The 20,155-nt window shown below is 53.5% G+C and overlaps 1 protein-coding gene across 2 annotated transcripts in view; it reads left to right on the forward strand.

The window, feature by feature from the left end:
* Nucleotides 1-20,155, forward strand: part of ARSG (arylsulfatase G) — a gene marked incomplete at its 5' end in the record, with an annotated part of 69,877 nt that overhangs the window by 11,381 nt on the left and 38,341 nt on the right. For both annotated transcript variants that reach the window (XM_082678375.1, XM_082678376.1), the window contains 4 exons: nucleotides 11,777-11,964; nucleotides 14,068-14,115; nucleotides 15,178-15,289; nucleotides 18,167-18,304. In XM_082678375.1, coding sequence (XP_082534501.1) covers nucleotides 11,777-11,964; nucleotides 14,068-14,115; nucleotides 15,178-15,289; nucleotides 18,167-18,304 — 486 coding nt within the window. The remainder of the gene's footprint in view (nucleotides 1-11,776; nucleotides 11,965-14,067; nucleotides 14,116-15,177; nucleotides 15,290-18,166; nucleotides 18,305-20,155) is intronic.

The raw sequence follows: 20,155 nt of genomic DNA on the forward strand, positions 1-20,155 counted from the left end.
CTATCCACTGGGGCAAGGTGGAGACCGTGGGCTTTATCCTCGTGTAGCAGGCGGGGACGTGCAGGAATGTGAGGATCTAGGTCACAGCCGATCTCAGAGAAGAGGAGCTGAGATATTCGCCAGTGAGACCTTGGCGCCAGCCTGCTTCGCAAGTGTCGGTGCAGAATGGCCTGTCCAGTGGCTACCATTTGTTCTGTCTTTAAGCCTCCTAACTACAGTCATTCAACAACAGATCTCTACTAAGGGCAGGTCATGAGTCACACTGGGAGACCTCAGCCAGCTCTGCCCTTAAGAGGGTTACACCCTGGTGGCAGATAAAAAGACAGGAAAGCCATCCTTTAGAAGGCAGAGCAGGAACTCCTGACGTCTCTCCCACCCCTGGGGCTTTTATAAGCTGAGTTGGACGTAACTGAATTGACATTCGGGGGGACAGAATTAGCACATTACGAACATATCGGTCACAGGCGCAAACGAGAAAGGTCCGTGCTGGGCTTCTCACCTTTTGGGCGATAAAGCTCGCAGCAAGAAGCATGTGAAAGATGGTGCTGTGGGACCATAGGAAAGAAAGGCCACTTCTCCAGAGGGAAGCCAGGAGGGACTTCATAAAGCTTATTGGTTAGGACCTGAACGCTGAGCCCTTAAGGATGAGTAGGAATTAGCCAGAAGGGGGACGAGAGAGTCTTGTAGGCAGAGGGAAAAGAAAGGGCAAAGACCCAGCATTGAAAGGTGCCCATTCACTCCACAAATATTCCTAGAGGGACTCCACCCCGCAGGCACTGTCCTAGGTGCTGCAGATGCATCCGAACAATAAACAAGCCTCACTCTGCGGGGTCTGGCTGGCATTCCAGTGGGAGAGGACGGCTGGGACAGGGCATTTTAAGGCTGGACCCGTGCACTGAGCAGCTGGCGAAGGGCATCCTGTGTGTCCTCAGACGTTCGGGGGCCCTGAGCTCTGAATTCATTGACTGCATTTGGGATGGACTGCGCCACTCGCTAGGCGAGGCCCATGCTGGTGGCTGGAAGGGCTCAGCTCAGGGTTGTGGCAGTGGGCAGAAGTGTCCCATCAGGAGGCCCTGAGATGCCTGTGCGTCCGTCTCGTTGTCACATATCTTGTTGGAGTCCTTCCTTGAGAGTGAATGCACACATGTCCACTGCAAGAGTGTGGAAAGGAAAGGGGAGACTTGCCAAGGATTATACCAAGCTTGGCTGGCAGGAACCCTTTTATTGAAAAGAACAAGAGTGGGAGTGGATGGATGGATGGATGGATAAATGAGTGAATGAGTCAGCAAAACACACCAAGTTGGCTATTTGCTGCCACATTTTCTTTCAGTTTTTTTGTTTGTGTGTGTGTGTGTTTTTTGGGTTTTTTTGTTTTTTTGTTTTTTTGCGGTATGCGGGCCTCTCGCTGTTGTGGCCTCTCCCGTTGTGGAGCACAGGCTCCGGACGCGCAGGCTCAGCGGCCATGGCTCACGGGCCCAGCCACTCCGTGGCACGTGGGATCTTCCCAGACTGGGGCACGAACCTGTGTCCCCTGCATCGGCAGGCGGACTCTCAACCACTGCGCCACCAGGGAAGCCTGTTTGTGGTTTTCTTTTGGCCGTGCAGCTTGTGGGATCCTAGTTCCCCAACCAGGAATCGAACCCGGGCCCCCTGCAGTGGAAGCGTGGAGTTCCAACCACTGGACCACCAGGGAGGTCCCTGCTTGCACTTTCAAAGGGCCTTCCTATTGGTTGTCTCAATGGTCTCACTTAACATCCTTCCCATTTAACAGAAGGCAACGTGGAGGCTGAGCTGAGCTGGTCCATCTAAGTCCTACTCCAGCCTTTTCCAGGTCTCACTACCCACCTGTGTCCCTCTGCACGCAAAGGCCTCAGCAGATGATTTTAAAAACCCATTTCCACCTCCAAGCCTTTAAATTATGAATGGAGCACGGACAGCTTTTATTCCAGTCACATAGCAATTTAGAGAGTGGCCACAGCAGGCCACATCCTTTGTTTTAAATTCCTTATAAATGAAGGCTGGACACGCTTCACTCCGCGACGTTGTATCTCTCTGGGGCTTTCGGGGCGACGTTTCCTGCGCTTACGTTCCCGGATTCTAATATGCGTAATTGATGCAATGGCGAGTTGCTTTGGTTTCTGTCTGGCTGTGTCTTAATTTGCGTTGATTTTCCTGTTCACGGGCTGCTGTAATGTCTGGCTCTGTATTTCTAGCTTCGCTTTACAATGTCGTTTCAGACTTTAATTAGGACCCCTGTTGGTGAACTGGTCTGAGCCTACCCAGATAGATTTGGGGAAAAACAAAGGAAGCTTTCCAAAGAGCAAGACCATTTTATTGTTTATTAATTAGTCCCTGCCCAATGCAGGGAGGGGCTGGGAAGGGGGGAGGGTGACACGGAGGTCAGTGCATCCAGCTGTGTGGGGTGTCGGTCGGTATTTTGGAGAAGGAGGTATAGCCAGGGCTCTCTAAAGACTTGGAAACAAAGGACATAAGATTGTTCCTGAGAGTTAAGCTATAAACTTTAACACACAGTGGGGAAGGAACTGAGCCCTAAAAGCATCAGCTTAAGCGATTATGTGGAAAATGGACTAATGTGTCTTTTCCAACCAAATGACGGGGGCCTCTCGCTTCACGTTTTGTTGGTTCATTCACCAGATTTTGCTGGGGCGGCCTGTCCCACCAAAGCATTCTGTTTGGGGCTGGAGTTGCCCCTCGAAGCCCCATCCTTGTAGAACCTACAGTCTAGGGAGTAACTCAGAGTTACATCTTGCCATAGAAATATGCTATAGCTGTTCCAAAAGGACGGCATTAACATGTTCAAGGAGAGACCATGCTTAGCACAGGTGGTAAAAACAGGCAAGCATGATGGTACCCAAGAATGGTATTTTTGGCACTGCCCAGGTGTATCAGTCAGCTCGGGCCGCTGTAACAAATACAGCAGTCTGGGTGACTTAAACAACGGACATTTATTTCTCACATTTCCGGAAGCTGGGAAGTCCAAGATCAGGGTGCCAGCTGGGTCAGGTTCTGCTGAAGGCCCTCTTCCTGGCTGGCAGAGGGCCATCTTCTCCCTCCATCCTCACGTGGCAGATAGAAAGCTCTGGTCTCTCTTCCTTTTCTTATAAGGACACTAATCTCATCATGGGGGCTCCACCCTCAGGACTTCGTATAAAGGGAATCACCTCCCCAAGGCCCCACCTCCAGGTACCATGATGCTGGGCAGAAGGGCTCCCACATACGTATTTTTTGGAGGACACAAGCGTTCAGTCAGTAGCACCAGGCAAGAAGAAGTGGTGGTCACAGCCTTTGAGCATCCCAGACCCACTGGCAAAGGTCAGTCCACTGTGAACACAAGTCCCCTAGCTTAGCAAACAAAGACTTTTTCTATGACCCATTTGAACTCCCTTTGTGTTCATTAACTCCACACTCCCCAAGGCAGCCTTTGGATTCTGATTTCGTGTGCAGGAAGAAGACACACTGACCTTGCTGATGCTCTGGTTCCTCTGTCTGCCCTTGGACGTCATCTGGGAAGCGGGCATTCCGGTGTCCCTCACGAGCTCACGTGGTTTGCGTGGATGTGAGTCAGGCTGTCAGGGTTAGCACCAGCAAGAATGAGTCTCAGAACTGTCCCAGCCCAAGGCCAGTGACTAGTTTTAAGGTAGTTCCTTCTGTGGACCAGCCCGGCTGCAGCCAGCCTTCTCCCAGATGGAAAGGGACCTGGGAAGAACGTGGTCTGTGGGGCGGGCTGGCCTGGGCTCAAGTTCTAGCGCTGTCATTTCCTACGCGTAGGGGTCCACGGTCTTTGATACTGAACAGGGATCAGACAGAGTAAGATGCGTGTTCATGCCGGCTGCGTGGTCTCGGGAAAGCTACCTCCATTCTCTGCGTTACCTTCCTGATCTGTAAAACGGAATTCTGATGATTCGAAATGATATCTGTAATACGATTAGGGTGGTAGCCACGTGATAAGTGGTAGCTATTTTTAGTATCCTAAGACAAACACACATAAAGTTAAGGGATATTTATACTGTATTTATTTATTTTTTTATTGAAGTATAGATGATTTACAGTCACTTCTATGTGGAATCTAAAATATGGTTCACAAATGAACCTATCTACAAAACAGAAACAGACTCACAGACGTAGAGAACAGACTGGATCTTTATACTTCGTATATATCTATAGGTCTCAGCTTACACGTGACTTGTTTGAGGAGCACGTGATTCCCAGAGGCCTCTCACATGCTGGGGTCACCCACCTCTGACTCTGAACCATGTGCAGCTTGAGGGCAGAGACTGACCTTGTTCTGTTACCTGTTGCGCTCCAGGCCCCTATCCTGTTTCAGCTCCAGTGAGGTAGCCAGGAGGCTGGTTGTGAACAAGAGAAGCGCAGCTCTACCAGCCGAAGCGCAAACGGGGCACAGCTTTGGCTCACGGACTAAGCTCTGGAGAGACTCGGTCTTCTGTCTGGCCTTCTGAGCCCGTTGACCCATTCTTTCAGGCTCCTGGTTAGGGTGAGAGGTGAGGCCCTTGCCCTTCTGGGATTATATCATTTTAGCTTGAGATTCGAGGTGGGGGAGAAAAAGCTATTCCTCTCTGCCTGGTTCAGAAAATGCCAGTTTTGGATTCTGAATAGCCCTGCTCAGGTCGTGGGCCCGATCGTTGAGGAGAGGGCTGTGCTGCTCCGATGGGCCCACGTCGGGGTGCGTGGATGTGAGGGCAGGGGCTGCATCAGCAGCCCCACGGAAACCCCTTTAGTCAGCGCCCGGATACTGTCAGATGAGTGTCTACATTCAGGCTGCCAGGAGGGTTCAGGAGCTCCGGAGGTCAGAGTCAAGAGCCATCCTTCTGGGGAATAAGGGAAGACTTTGTGACAATGGGAGGCTTTGAAGGTTAGGTAGGGATTGGGAGGGGCGGGGAGAGAGGCCGGGCCTGCAGGCTGAGATACAGCCAAGTCGGGGCATCGGGCTGGCGAGCTGCACGTGGGGTGCGGGACGGCAGGGAGGGGATGGGAGGCGTTCCAGGAAGAAGAGTCCTGTCGGGCTGAACTTCGGGGATTTGTAGGCTGGTGTGTTCGTTTCCAGGAGCTGCCGTGACCGAGCACCACAAACGGAGGGGCTTAAAACAACAGAAATGTGTTCTGTCACACGGTTCTGGAGGCTGGCAGTTAAAGGTCAAGGTGCTGGCTGAGTCACGCTCCCTCTGAGACGCTAGAAGAAGCTCCTTCCCTCTCCACCGCCTGGCAGCCCCAGGCGTTCCGTCGCGTGTGCATCCAACGCTAGTCTTTGTCTCCTCAGTCACTTGGCCATCTGCCCTCCGAGAGACCTGCAGGTCTCCTCGCTGTGTCTCTCTCCTCTTTTCTTTTTTTTTTTTTTTTAATTTTATTGAAATATAGTATAGTGATTCAGTTCTACATATATATATAATATTCTTTTTCATATTCTTTTCCATTATGGTTTTCTAAATTATTTTATTTTGTTTATTTATTTTTTAAATTTATTTTTGACCACGTTGGGTCTTTGTTGCTGCGCGCGGGCTTTCTCTAGTTGCGGCGAGCGGGCGCTACTCTTCATTGCTGTGCGTGGGCTTCTCACTGCAGTGGCTTCTCTTGTTGCGGAGCACGGGCTCTAGGCATGCGGGCTCAGTAGCTGTGGCTCGTGGGCTCACTAGTTGTGGCTCGCGGGCTCTAGAGCGCAGGCTCAGTAGTTGTGGCGCATGGACTTAGTTGCTCCGTGGCATGTGGGATCTTCCTGGACCAGGGATCGAACCCATGTCCCCTGCATTGGCAGGCGGATTCTTAACCACTGCGCCACCAGGGAAGTCCCCTCCATTACGGTTTGTCGCAGGATATTGAATATAGTTCCCTGTGCTCTACAGTAGGACCTTGTTTCTCTCCTCTTGTTTTAAGGACACCAGTTACATTGGGTTAAGGACTCCCCCCACTCCAGTATAACCTTATCTTAGCTGATTACACCAGCGATGACCCTGTTTCTAAATAGGTCGCCTTCTGAGGTATGGGGGTTAGGACTTGAGCTTATCTTTTGGGGAGGACACAGTTCAACCCATAGCAGGCAGGCAGGCAGGCAGCAGTGGCTCAGGGGCTGGAGAGGGAGGTTGGACCTGTGCGTGGTGAGTTACCGTGGCCAAGCAGAAGGAATCACTGAAGACCGGAAGTCACTGAAGACCGGGGGCCGGGGCCCGGCATGACCCACCCGCGGGCAAACCCGGGCTGGAGAGAGCGTACCTGGCTTCTTGTAAGGTCGCTGAAGTGATTCAGGTGGGGGGACAGCAGAGGGACTCAGAGGTGATGCCAGGTTGACCGGAGTGGGTGGACGCGGGCTCTCGCAGGGAGGATGCACGTTGGGGCCGGGGTGACCTGTGATGTATGGATTTGCGGAGCAAATAGGATGCCCGAGTGGTCCCGACAGGAGCCAAGTGCCACCACCCCTAGGATCCCGTCCGTTTATGCCTTGCACACTGCTCCCCTCTCACACCTGAAATGCGCTCTTTCTCCCCATTTAGCTATGATAACCATCACGCAGACTACGATGAATTAAAAAATCTACTCTGACCCCGGAGCGCCGCGAAAGGGCTTGACGCATATCGTGCCATCAGATCCCTCAGATGACCTGGTGAGGCTGCTACGGTTGTGCCCACTTTGCAGATGAGGATACTGAGACCTGGCTGGAGTTACCTGTCTTGTCTCACACTGGAGGGAGCCGGGGCCGGAGATGAACCCACACCTGTTTGCCCGCACTTCTATCCCTCCTGCCGCTCCACCACCCATACCTCACTCACTGTGTCTCTCTGGCCGGGCTCATCTTATTTTGTCTGGTTACCCACATAGGTCTTGACCCTCTGCTGAAGTGTAAGCCTCTGACGGAGAGGGCTGTGGTCCCCTCCCTGCCGTCCTTCCGCCAGATATGGCTGGTGGAACTAAGACCAGCAGCTCAGAGTGAAGGGTTTGGGCTGAGCGGTGATGCGCGTCTGTATCTGTCGAGAGGCACAGATGGGTGAGGGCAGGAGTGAATGTCCACTGGGAGCGTCTCAAAGTCTGGTTCCCGCAGGGAACCCGGCCGAGGAAGCCCCAGTCCCCCCAGATGGGAAGAGCCATCTCACTGGTGGAGTGCAGGACTCCAGCTGCCCAAATCAGAGAACCCTCCTTCCTGAGGTCGGGAACCAGCCCCCCGGGGCGGGGGCAGCGGTGGCAGCGGGCAGACACACCCAGGCTCTCGGGGACTCCGTTCTAGAGGGGCAGCCGGGCAGCAAGCAGGGAGACCAGTCCATGAGCAAGGTGAGGTCCGAGTGGATAAAGGCTCAAGACAGAATAGAACAGTGATGCAGTGGAGAGTGGTCAGGTCAGGAAAGCCCTCCCTGAGTAGGTGAAATGAGAGCTGAGACCCGGATGAAAAGAAGGGGCCCATCACGCGGAGACCAGAACACAGCCTTCCAGATGGAGGGGACATGAGAAGTGCCTGAGGCAGGGACAAGCTCGGGGTGATCTCGGTAGAGCCGCTCTGGGTGGTGTGGCTGCTGGGGGGAACCGGGGTGGGAATAGGGATGATGACGCCTGGGTCCAGATCCCCTGGGCGTGGGGTTCCACGCTGTCAGGATCCTTGCACCCCGTTCCAAGGAGCTCCACCCAGGCTGCTGGTGGTTGGAGGTGGCCAGCGTGGGACTCCAACAAGGATGCCTGGCGCCGCACCTGCAGGGCTCTCTCCGTTCTCTGCTCTAACGGGATTACTTCCCTGGGACTGTGCAGGGCACGGACGCCCAGGAACCTCCAGTTGCCCGGGGTCCCGCCTGGCTGCCCCTGGGGCTGGGAGGAGCTGGATCTCAGAAAACCTACTAGCTATCAGTGTTTGGCTGTACCTGTGTGCTCCAGCTCCCTGCTTGAGAAGCTCACGACCGTGACTTTGGGTTTACCTAAATTGCAATGAGGACTTATTTGCGGGTTTCCAGCCAGGAATACTGTTAGCTGATAAACAGTTTTCAAGACCACTTTGGCCGCCCCATGGAAAACTGGGAGAGGAGGAACTGGGGGCAGCAAATGTAAGTGGGGAGCAGGGCTGCCGCGTTCACCTGGGCGGGTTGAGCGCTGTTCAGCTCCGCAGCGGGGTGTGGATGGTGGGTTAATGCTCTGCCGTCGCCATCTTGAAATGCTTGGTGGGTTTTGAATAAGGGCCTTTGCGTTTTCATTTTGCTCCGGGCCCTGCCGATTGTGCAGCTGCTCCCACTGTTGTGGGTAAGGAGGTGACCCATACGGAGCTACACCTGCAGAGCAGAGTGAGTCCAGGGACAGTGAGTGCTCGTGGCTTAGAGGAGTGCCCGGATTCTAGAAGCCTGAGCATTAGCCGTGAGAGTAATAAAAGCCGCCGAGTGCGTGGTACCGTAGTAGTAATCTAGTCGTAGTAAGAGTCATTGTTATTATCTTAATTAACTTACTTTTGGCTGCGTTGGGTCTTTGTTGCTGCACGCTGGCCTTCTCTAGTTGCGGCGAGCGGGGACCACTCTTCATTGCAGTGCACAGGCTTCTCATTGAGGTGGCTTCTATTGCTGTGGAGCACGGGCTCTACGGCGCGTGGGCTTCAGTAGTTGTGGCGCACGGGCTTAGTTGCTCCGCGGCACGTAGGATCTTCCCGGACTAGGGCTCGACCCTGTGTCCCCTGCATTAGCAGGCGGATTCTTAACCACTGCGCCACCAGGGAAGTCCCAGTAGTCATTATTATAAGGAACATTTAGGAGTGTGATCTAGGAGGATGTTTGTGCTTTAATCTTGGGAGGAAAAGAACAGAAGAGGCTGGGTACAAATGAACGTTTTCTTGGGAGAAAAGTATGAACACTGAAGTGGAGCTCAGTCTGGGATTCCAAGGGCAGCGGTTGCCAGCTGCATGCAACGTCCAGAATCCTGGATTTTGCCCCAGGGATTGAACTCCCTGAGGCCGCAGTATGTGGGCAGCTGGGATGCTCTGAGAGAAGCCGGTGCCTGGGAAATTACCCAGGGGACCAGCAACCGAGGGACAGAAGGGAGGCTGCACGTGCTACTTCCAGCCCCAGGGGACGGAGGGACAGGAAGGAAGTGCTGGCAGGGGTGTGAAGCCAGAGTCGGGGGCCCTGGAGCTCCCCGAGGCTGGAGGGAGGCCTCGCCCAGCACCTGCGGACCCAGCATGAGCGTTGGAGCACCTCGCTCCCCTGCCCTCATTCTGTCAGATGGAGGCATCGCACGTCTGCTTGAAGAGCATGGCTTCAGGGCTGGGCCGGCGCTTTCAGACGGGCATTGCTGGGACCTCTCGGTGCGTGTCACCGCTCTGTGAATTCACCCATCCTCTGGGACTGAGGCCCAGGTCTCTTTAGCAGAGACTCACCACGTTGTACAAAAGCAAAGAGTACGGTGGCATCACCCTCTCCACATGCGCTGGGTGGTGCCCACCTCGTGCTGGGCTGAGGACTGAATGGTGGGGAGAGGATGGTCCGGTGGGAGACAGATGCTGCTCTGGTGGCGAACTGCTGAGTAACAAACCATCCCCGAAGTCAGCAGCTCAAAACAACAACCATTTCATCACGTCTCATGATGCCGAGGGTCAGGAATTCAGGCATCTCTCGGTTGGGTGATCCTTTACCTTGTTGTGTTGACCAAGGCGGCTCTGGTGAAATTCAGCAGGCAGATGGCTGCGCTGGGAGGTCCAGGGTGGCCTCACGCACACCTGTGACGTTTAGACGCAGTGGCCTCAGCTGGGGTCATGGGCCGGAGCACCTACAGATGGCCTGTCCAGCTGGGCCGTGTTGGGGGAGTCGATTTCTCACCCAGCGGCTCACAGAGTGTTTTCAGGGAGGAGGTGGAAGCTACCAGTCTCGTGAGGGCTGAGCCCAGAAACTGGTGCAGTGTCCCCTTCACATCCTCTGGGGCTCAAAGCACTCACAGCGTCAAGGGCGGGGGGACCTCAGGCCCCGCCTGTCACGGGGAGGCCTATCCACAGATTCGTGGCCATCTGGAAGCGGCCCCAAAAGGGAAAACAAAGAATTAGAGTTCAGTGTTGTGAAGGAGATGCCAAAGGCTATATGATCACGTAGAGAAGAGGGGGCCTTGACTCCACGTGGGGTGGGGAGGTGCAGATTGGGGGGCTGGGGAGAGGCAGGGAGAGGCAGGGAGGGTGACCTGGGGGGGTAACATCTGAGTCTTTGAGCGGGGTCTTGAAGACGACTGGGACTGGTCAGTCAGGATAAGGTGGGACACTAGGGGAAGGGTTTGGGGAGTGGGGGAAGAGCATGGGCAAAGGCACAGCGGACAGGAGTAAGTGGGGGCTTGGGAGGATGTGAGGAAGCAGCTCAGGGCAGGAGGGGGGCAGCGGCTGAGCTCCGAGAAGCAGGCAGAGAGAGATTGTGTTTTCCAGTAAGAGACTGGTGTGATCCGACTCCCACTGTGGAAGGACATTTGCATCAGTGTGGAGGATGGTTTCGGAGGTGGGGAAGAATGGGTGAAGGTGGTGACGACTTCTGGGTGTAAGTCATGAGACGTAATGCACTGCATGGGGACGAGCGTCAACAATGCTGTCTTGTGTATTTGAAAGGCGCTAAGAGAGGAGATCTTAAAGGTTCTCATCACAGGAAAAAAGTTTGTGACTGTGGGAGGTGACAGATGTTAACTAAACTTTACTGTGGTGATCATTTCATAATATGCACTTATATCAAATTATGATGTTGTACCCCTGAAACTAGTACAAGGTTATGTGTCAATTATATCTCACTAAAACCAGAAGGAAAAGAATAGAAACGTTCTCCCACGTGGCCGTAATCCTGAAAATGAGCGATAATCCCCTAATATCATTTTATATCCAGTTCATATTAAATCTCCCTCCCCAATTAGCCCTCAGGTGTGTTGCCAGCTCTTCTGAGCTGGGATCCAGTAAGATTCATGTATTGCACTTGGTTCTATCTCTTTAGTCTTTCCTTATGCACAGTATCGCCCCGTCCGTCCCATCGTTCCCTCAGATGTTGACTGTTTGAAGAGATGGGACTGGTTGTCTTATCGAACGTCTAGAGAATGGTTTGGTAAAGTCTCTTCTTGTGGGGTCATTTAATTTGGTCTTGCATTAGCTTTTTTATTCCTGTAATGTGGAAATTAGGTCCAGGGGTCTGACTAGATTCAGGTTAAACGTTTTCGGTAAGAATCCTTGGTGTCATGAATTCATATTGCATCCCGTCAGGAGACACATGAAGTCAGGTTGCCCCTTCATTAGTGACATTCAATTTACTCACGCTCCTTGAGGGTAAGAAAATGGCTAGACTTCTCTGTTTCTCCATAGTGTCTGAAAAAGGGCTGGGCTTACAGTAAGGAGTAATAGATAGTCAGCTCTTGTGTCAGCAGTGGTGATGTTCTATGACGTCCCTGTGAACACTGCATCTGTGAGAGCTCAGACAAGAAGGTCACCTTGTCCAACCTCAGCTGGAAACGTGCAGATTTTCACAGGTCTGCGTATATCCGTGAACTATCCCTTCAGAGCCACGAGTGTTGCTTTCTGGGGTTACAGATGCATTAAGTGAGTAGGTGAATATAAAATGTGGAAAATCCGTTCAATATGTGGGATTAAATCCCTTCGAATCAGCTGTGTGACCCTGGGTTAGTCACATAATGCGTCTCTGGGCTTCATTTTCTTTACCTGCCCCACGGCTGGCGGGTCCTGGAGCTTTTTCCCAGCGCTGGGACCCCAGGGATTGAGTCCCTCTTGGCCCGGCTTTCTGTGGTCAGGCCGACCCCCATCGCTCTCCTCTCCGCGCAGGTTTGTGGACTTCCACGCGGCTGCGTCCACCTGCTCGCCCTCCCGGGCCGCCCTGCTCACCGGCCGGCTTGGCCTCCGCAACGGAGTCCCTCACAACTTTGCGGTCACCTCTGTGGGGGGCCTTCCACTCAACGAGACCACCTTGGCTGAAGTGCTGCAGCGGGCTGGCTACGTCACCGGGCTGATTGGTAACGTGGCCCCCACCGCCCAGACCCCGTCCCCCCTGCATTTTCTGTGCTGACTGCTTTGTGTCTGCAGAGCTGCCGCCTCTCCTGCTCGTGTCCGCTTTTCTGCTCATTTCTCGCTGTAGGAGTTGGGAATGCTTTCAGCTCTAAGCAACTGAAACGACCTGCCAGGGGACTAAACCATGTATGGAACTAGTTTCCCCTGGTGCCCCCTACAGAGGCCAAGACAACCCAGCCTCCCGACGGCATCCTCAGGCTGCCTGTGCTTAGGATCCTGGCTCTCCAAGAGCCGGGTCCGGCGGGGTTCCCGCCTCCCTCCACCACGTGAAGGGGCAACGAGGGTCCCTGTGGGGATGTCCTCGGGGCCCCGGGCTCCCCGTTAACCTGCAGGAAGCTGGCATTCCTGGTGTGTCGGCCTGGCTCCTCCTCTGGGTCAAGGAGCCTGACATAACTTTGCAGAAGATCAGACTGCAGTGTGGCCTTCATTGTCCTGGGAGGACGAGACCATTAAGGTCCCAACCGGCTCTCCTTTTCACCCCTTTCTCTCCATACCCGGAGGTACGAACTATTCTGAGGCTCTCACTATGGGCTGAGCGTCCTCACCCGCCCTGTCCCTGCATCCGTGTAAGACTCCCAGCCCGGGGGGCGGGAGGGCTTTGGTCCCTGGGCTCTCTGACCCTAACACGTCATGCAGCATCAGGGGCACTGGGTTCTTCTCGAGCTGGGTTCGATCTCACTTGCCCCTCCTTCTTCAGGCCTTTAAATCCCAAGAAGGCAACTGATTACAGGTCGACTGTTCACCTCTCATGACACCTTTTGCTTTTCTGGGAGAGGGTACTGAAGCTAGCTCCTTGTTGAGATCGTGAACTTCCTAGCAGCGCGCTTACAGGGCAAATGAGAAGCCTGCTGAGGGAACACCGAGTCCACTGACAGCACTCACTGTTTGCTTCTCATCTTGCTCTGTGTTCATGTGTTTGTCCCCAGCTGCACATGTTATCACTCGGCCCTACTTTTCTCCCCCTCCTATTATTTTCTATGTCCTGGTGATATAATTCTACACGCTTATTATAATTTTAGAAGCAATTTTAAAATTGTACTATAATTTTATATTTCCACGTCATGCTGAATCTAAGCATTCCACTTAGCTTAATCCACTTCCCTCAACTTTTTATGACATTTGTTTTCAAACCTACAGACCAGTTGCAAGAAGGGACTCCTAGACCCCCATATACCCTTCACCTCGATTCACCGTTGCTCGTTTTGGCCACAGGCGTGTGTCTTGAAAAGATGGTTTGGAAGCATTGTACTGAGGCCACGTGAGATAACTTACTGAGTCAGACTCCTGTGGTTGCCTGTTTCTTTCCGTCCTTGGCGTTGTTTCACGCTGCCGCCGTACTGGTCTTTGCCCCGCGTTTTTGATTCTTCCCCTTACCTCGTGGGTGACTTCCCTGTGGGATCTTTACCCGGAGAGCAGAGAATGAGCAGGTCAGAGGGTCCCAGCCTCGCCTCGTGCCCCCCAGTGAACGCGTTTACAGCGCCAGGAGCAGCCCTGCGGCAGAGCTTCCTCGTTGCTGGCCTGGCTCGGGCGGCGCAGGGAGGCGGCGCCCCGCTCAGCTTCTGCAGAGGACGATGATGAAAGCAGGCGGGAGCGGCATCTCTGGGACTGTCTGGGCCGTGCACTTGCTCCTTGGGTCCTTTGCAGGGCCCCAGGCAGGAGGGCCGAGCGGAAGGTGTGGTGAGCCCTGGCGGGGGTGGGGGGGGGTGGGGGGGCGTTGCCGTGGGCGCTGCACCCTCTTTGGGGGGCAGGAGCTCAGCCTGCTAACTTCTCTGGGCTCCCGGTAATGGCTCGTCTTCCCCCCCCACCCCCCGCACGCTTTCCTGCCTGAGTCATGAGTCATCCTTGCTTGCTTTCTGTCTCCCTGGGGACTCCCTCTCGGTCCCAGAGAACGAGGCTTGGCTGTCACACAGCACGTGAGCCTCTCTTTGCTTGTGCCCAGGAAAGGGCAAAGCTGGTGGAGACCTGAGTGTGTGACCAGCTCCACCAAGGGGCTGGGAGCCCCCATGGGGATTCCTCTCAAAGTCTCTCTCTCTCTCGTTTTCCTCCAGGCAAGTGGCATCTTGGACACCATGGCTCTTATCACCCCAACTTCCGTGGTAAGAATTCTTTGGAGGATTGGTTACCTGGGAAACAGAAAATAAAGGTCTCTGTGTAAAAGGACTCTATAAGTGTTTCAGCCATCCTGCCCCTGAGGGGCCTCTCTCCTGAGTCAGGACACCTTCGTTCACAGGCTCACCTGGGTGGGTTTGAGGTGCCAGGGTTGCCTCTGTTTGCACATCCCTCTTGCCCGGCACCTTTCCCGGCCCCCCTCTTTGGTGCCTGTCTACCCTTCGGGCTACCCCGTCGTGAGGCCATCAGTGTTCTCCTCGACCCAGTCCTTCACGTGTCCGGGAACACTTGGCCCCCGTGAGGCCCCGCGTGGTAAGAAGTAAAGATCGTTTGATGGGTTCACTGAAGCAGGGGCTCGGCGGGGAGTAGGGAATTCTGTGGGAAACTTCACACGGAAGCTTGTGCTGGAGAAGAGCTGGGATATGGGAGGGTCTCAGAAAAAAGTCAACACAGGGTTTTCAGGTCTCAGTTTGACCCTCACATCCTCCCTCCAATACCCCTCCACCCTCTCAAGTCCAATCCTGCCAGCCCTCTGCGTCCAGCTGAAATGGCAACTCTTCTGAGAAGCATTTTGAGATTCCTGTCCCAACCACATCCCACCCCCAGCATCCAGGGGTAACTTCATCCTCTGATCCCTCTTGTGGGCTTGCTGACAATCCATCTCTTAGAGCTGAATCTCTGCTTCTTATCCTCCTGCTCTTGAGGGCAGAGTATATTCTTTTACCCCCCAGAGTGTCATGCAGGTAGCAGATTTTCACCAGATATTTCCCAGCGGTGTCCATCATCGCACTGGGAACGGGAGGTGTTCAAGACATTCTCCCCACTTCCTTCCACGCAGAGTTAATACTAATCACAAGAAGTTTTGCAAATCTAGTCTTGCAGCCAGGACCCAGCAAAGTGTTTTCTTTGCACACTACAAAGGGCTATTAATCAAATCCTCTTTTAATTACATACGCCATAACACTGCAGAATTAAATCATGGAAAATTAAACTTCTGTCCTGGGTGTAAGAATGCAGGCTCGCAGCCTAACCCGTCCCTTCTCTTCCAGGGTTTGATTACTACTTTGGGATCCCGTACAGCCATGACATGGGCTGCACTGATACCCCCGGCTACAACCACCCCCCTTGCCCGGCATGTCCACGGGGCGGTAGGCCGTCAAGGTAATCCTAGCCAAGGCATCGGCTCTGGGCTCCAGAGCCAGGTGAAGTCCTGGGGGTGTGGTCCATCAGAAGGAAATGAGCGAGGCCCACGGGCAACAGTTACAGTAGCAAAAAGGGATCAAGTGCCTGGGACTTCTCTGGCGGCGCGGTGGTTAAGAATCCGCCTGCCAGTGCAGGGGACACGGGTTCGAGCCCTGGTCCGGGAAGATCCCACATGCCGCGGAGCAACTAAGCCCATGGGCCACAACTACTGAAGCCCCTGTGCTCTAGGGCCCTCGTGCCGCATCTACGGAGCCCGCATGCCACAACTACTGAAGCCTGCGCACCTAGAGCCCGTGCTCCACAACAAGAGAAACCACCGCAATGAGAAGCCCACGCACCACAGCAAAGACTAGCCCCCGCTCGCCGCAACTAGAGAAAGCCTGTGCGCAGCAACGAAGACCCAAATGCAGCCAAAAAAAAAAAAAAAAAGATCGAGTACCTTTAGTGCAAAAAATTTAAGTGCATTATTTGCATGGAGTGCAAGAACACTTTTCACGAAGATGAGGTGAACAACATTTTTTTAGTTGGCATTTTCCAGGTTCCTTGGACTGTTTAGCTCAGCAGGGGAGAGGCTGGTGCGACCCAGGGTCTCACGCAGGTGGCCTCCCTCCTCTGCCTGCTGGCTTTGCTCCTGGACCACTCACCTGGCCCTGACACTGGACATAAGGAGGGAGCTAGACTGAGAAAAAGTCCACCGGGCTCCCTATAAGCCCTACCCCCGCCCTGAAATAAGCCAGCGTTTCGACATCGGAATGCCGTGCAGGCACTCAACAGGATGTTTTAAAAACGTATTCAGTGAAATGGGAAAATGCTCACAATAGAATAGTAAGTGAAAAAAGCAGGAAATAAATCATCAACACTGTGACCTGAACTACCTCTGTATTTATGCCTCTAATAGCCCTAAAGGAAATACGCCAAGATGGTAACCATGGTTCATTCACTCTGGTTGTGGCATTAAGGAGTTTGCAGTTTTTTCCTCTCTCGTATTTTCCAAATATTCTGTAATGAGCTTGCAGTACGTTTATTATCAGAAAAATGTAATAAACCGTATTCAGGTAATAAAGCAGCCCAGACCAGGTGCTCTGCTGTTCGGACGGTGTACTGGGATTGTTCATAACGTTGCAGGTGTCTGGGCCGCCCGGGGAAAGCGTGTCTTGGGGCTTATTAATAATAGTTAGCATCATAATGGCCATTTGTTGAGAAATTGTTACATCCTAAGCGCTCTGCGTGCTTATCCGTGACCCACCGGACCTCTGAGTGAGGCAAGCGTTTCTCCTGACTGTCCTGAGAAGGAAGCTTACCTGGTGGCCCAGGTCACAGTGGAGTCATGAGAGGGAAGGATGGAGAGTCCCATCTGGGTCTCTGAGTCTAGAGCCCAGGTCTCCTCTCTCCTGACTACTCAGAGGGTGGTCGCTGGGCCAGCAGCGCAGGCATCATCTGGACGCTTGCTAGAAATGCCGGTGTTCAGAACCCTCCCAGAGGTCTACCTTTTCACGAGATGCCCAGGAGATGCAAGAGCCTGTTGGCAGTGGGAGGAGTGACGTCACCACGTGAGAACCTGCCACTGCTCTCTCATCACCGCCGGGCGCCTGGGGCTCACACCTGTGGCACCCCTGCCGTCTCGTGCGATGACCACAGCCTGGTCCCTTTTCCGTCTGTGTTAAATCAAATAGAAGAAAAGTGTTGGCTGAAGGAGGAAAACGGGGAGAAGGTTAGGGATGATGGAGCAGCCACAGGATCATCCAAAGCTGGAAGATTGGACACGAAGATGAGGTTAGCGTTGTGACACCCGGGACCGTGCTCTTTTTCTCTTTTTAAAACACTGTGGTCCTTGGTGATTACCCCAGTCTGACCTTGTCTCTTAAGCTTCCGGCACAAGTCTGTGTGCACATAGATGTGTGACGGGGGCTCTCCTTTCTTCCCAGATTCTTCCCTGCAGCAGGAGGACAGTTTCCCTACCCAAGAGGCCCCCCGTGACCACCCTTTTCTCTCCATTGTCCTCAGCTCCTCTTCCAGTTCTCTGTATCCCCCAGGACAGAGGGCTTGAGTTTTGATTGCATTCCTAGTGTGCCGAGCAGTGTGAATGCTAACCGTTCCTTATCCCTGGAAGGGGCCCGGGCAGCCCCACACTTCCCACAAGGAAAGTCAAGCTCTGAGAGCTTAGGTAACTCACGCGAGATCACAGCCGGGGTCAGGATTCAGCTGCTCTGCTGGGTCATTCGTACGTCAGATTCATCTCCATCTGTAAGACCAAGGGCTGAGTTTGTTTTTTTCCAGGAGATACAATAGGTTTGACCCCCACTTTTTCCAATTGCTAAAATTTCCCCAAATTCTCCAAACACGGTTTGAAATTCCAAAGTTGTTCCTAGCCATCTGTCCTCTCGTCAGACGTCTTGTCACACAAAGTCCTGATTGTTGACTTGGGAAAATACCAAGCGTTGTACCCCATGGACGGAAGTCATGACTTAAGGGGGCCGGTGGAAAAAACCAGGGCTACTGATTGTCTCTGGGACTCTGCTGTGTAATGTACTTTGTTTAACCTCAGTTTCTCTGCCAGCAAAATGGGTATAATCATACCCCTAGCTCAAAAAAGTCGTGAGCTTTGCAGAGTGGCCAGGCTTGTCCAAGGAGCCTACACGTCTATTCAAAGGGAATAGGAGAAGGTGTTATATTGGTTTTGCACTTGGAGGAAATGGCAGACTGGAAGAATCACTTGAGGCCAGGCTGTTAAGTGTTCTGTATTTATGGGCATCACCGCATCAAAGCGTTTTGTTTGACTCGGTGACTACTTAGGTCGTGGGAATGAACGCTCCACCGTCTGTGATTTCCACCCAGGAACCCTGAGAAGGACTGTCACTCGGACGTGGCCCTTCCTCTCTATGAGAACCTCAGCATCGTGGAGCAGCCCGTGAACTTGAGTGGCCTCGCACAGAAGTATGCCGAGAAGGCCACCCAGTTCATCCAGCGGGCGAGGTGAGCCCCCCGTGTCCCCTGGCCCCAGCACGGCCCAGACCGCGGCAGAGCTCCATTGCCTGATAAAGATGCGCGCGTGCATGTCTCCTGGAAATACAGCTAGAAAACTGTCTGTCCTGGGGTCTCCAGGCCTCGGTTACAAGTGCCTCGGGTACGTTCCCAGGGTCCCTGCTCAGACCACACTCTCCCGTCATTGTCAGGTGTCCTCTCCTGCTAGCGTATCACCTCCCTGAGGGCAGGGTCCATCCACTGTCTTCTGGGCATTCAAGGTGTTTGTCGAGTTCATTCGTTGACAGGCTATGTTTGTTTCCTATTGCTGCTGTTACAAACTGACCACCAACTTATTGGCTAAAACAATAGCAATTTATTCTCCTACAGATCTGGAGGCTGGACGTCTGAAATGCGTCTTGTGGGGCTAAAATCAAGGTTATCAGAAGGGCTGTCTCCATCTCGAGGCTCCAGGGAGGATCGTTTCTTGCCTCCTGCAGCTTCTGGTGGCTGCCGGCGTTCCTTGGCCGTGGCCGCATCATATTCCTTTTTTTTTTTTGGCGGCACCACTGGGCTTGTGGGATCCTAGTTCCCCGACCAGGGATGGAACCTGGACCCTGGGCAGTGGAAGCATGGAGTCCCCACCACTGGACCGCCAGGGAACTCCTGGCCACATCGTTTGAATCTCCACTTCTGTGGTTCGCGTGCCTTGTCCTCTTCTGTAGTCATATCTCCCCCTGCCTCCTTCTTATAAGGACATTTGTGATTACGTTTAGGGTCTACTGGGAATGATCCAAGATAATCCCCCTATCTCAAGATCCTCAACTTAATTGCATCTACAACGTCCTCTGTGGGGACACTCAGAGATTCCAGGGATTAGACCCTGAGTATCCTTGGGGGCCAGTATTCAGTATAACACACAGGGGTCCAGCATCTACAGGGCCCAGGTAACCTGAAGCGGGAAGCAGGCTGACGGTGAGGCAGTAGGGAGTGGTGGGGCCTGCGGTGAATTTCGAGCACCTGTCCCATCTAAGGCCGCCTGCTGCCGCTTTGTGGGAACGGGGGCCTGGCTTGTCAGGCCTTTCCATTTCTCAAGAAAGACAGGCCACCTGGCCCTTGGCGGATCTCCTGATCTCTAACTGTTAGAAACCACTAACTGAAAATAACAAAAAGCAGAAACCCCAGAGCCATACCACAGTGGGTCTCTAGCAAGCTGTCTCTGTGTGAGAGCTGCTCGCTTCCAGCCTCTGTCAGATCAGAGATCAGCACAGAGAGTAGATTGTGCGAGACCACAGTCAGCTACTACTACTGACCTTGGGGTGCATGTACATAGGTGGCGGGGTGCAAGCCCAGACACACACATGTGCACACACACAGTCACCCCACCCGCTGCCTCTCTCATGTGCACTGGTGCATCTTTCTCCTAAGACTGCAAACTCTCTCTCTCTCTCTCTCTCTCTTTTTTAGGCCGCGCCATGCGGCACGCGGGGATCTTAGTTCCCCAACCAGGGATTGAACCCGTGTGTTGGGAGCGTGGAGTCTTAACCACTGGACTGCCAGGGAAGTCCCAAGACTGCAAACTCTTCAAGGGCCGGGGAACAATTTCCAACAGGTCCTTTGGTATTTTCCACAGCCTTTGCCTAAGTGGGCAGGAAAACGTGTGCTGCACACCCGTCTACTTGCCCAGAATTAGGAATAGACTCCACCTTGAGATAGCTGATCTCATCATTTCCTTGAATGTGCAAGAATTCCCCCAGCCCCTCGCGCCACCATGCTGGACTTTTCTAGACAGAAGGGCAGCTGGGAGGGTGGAGGTATAGCCATGGTGAGGAAGGTCTACCCCTGCTTTTGCAACGAAAGCAC

Source organism: Grampus griseus (assembly GCF_964374135.1).
Source record: "Grampus griseus genome assembly, chromosome: 20".
NCBI lineage: Eukaryota > Metazoa > Chordata > Mammalia > Artiodactyla > Delphinidae > Grampus > Grampus griseus.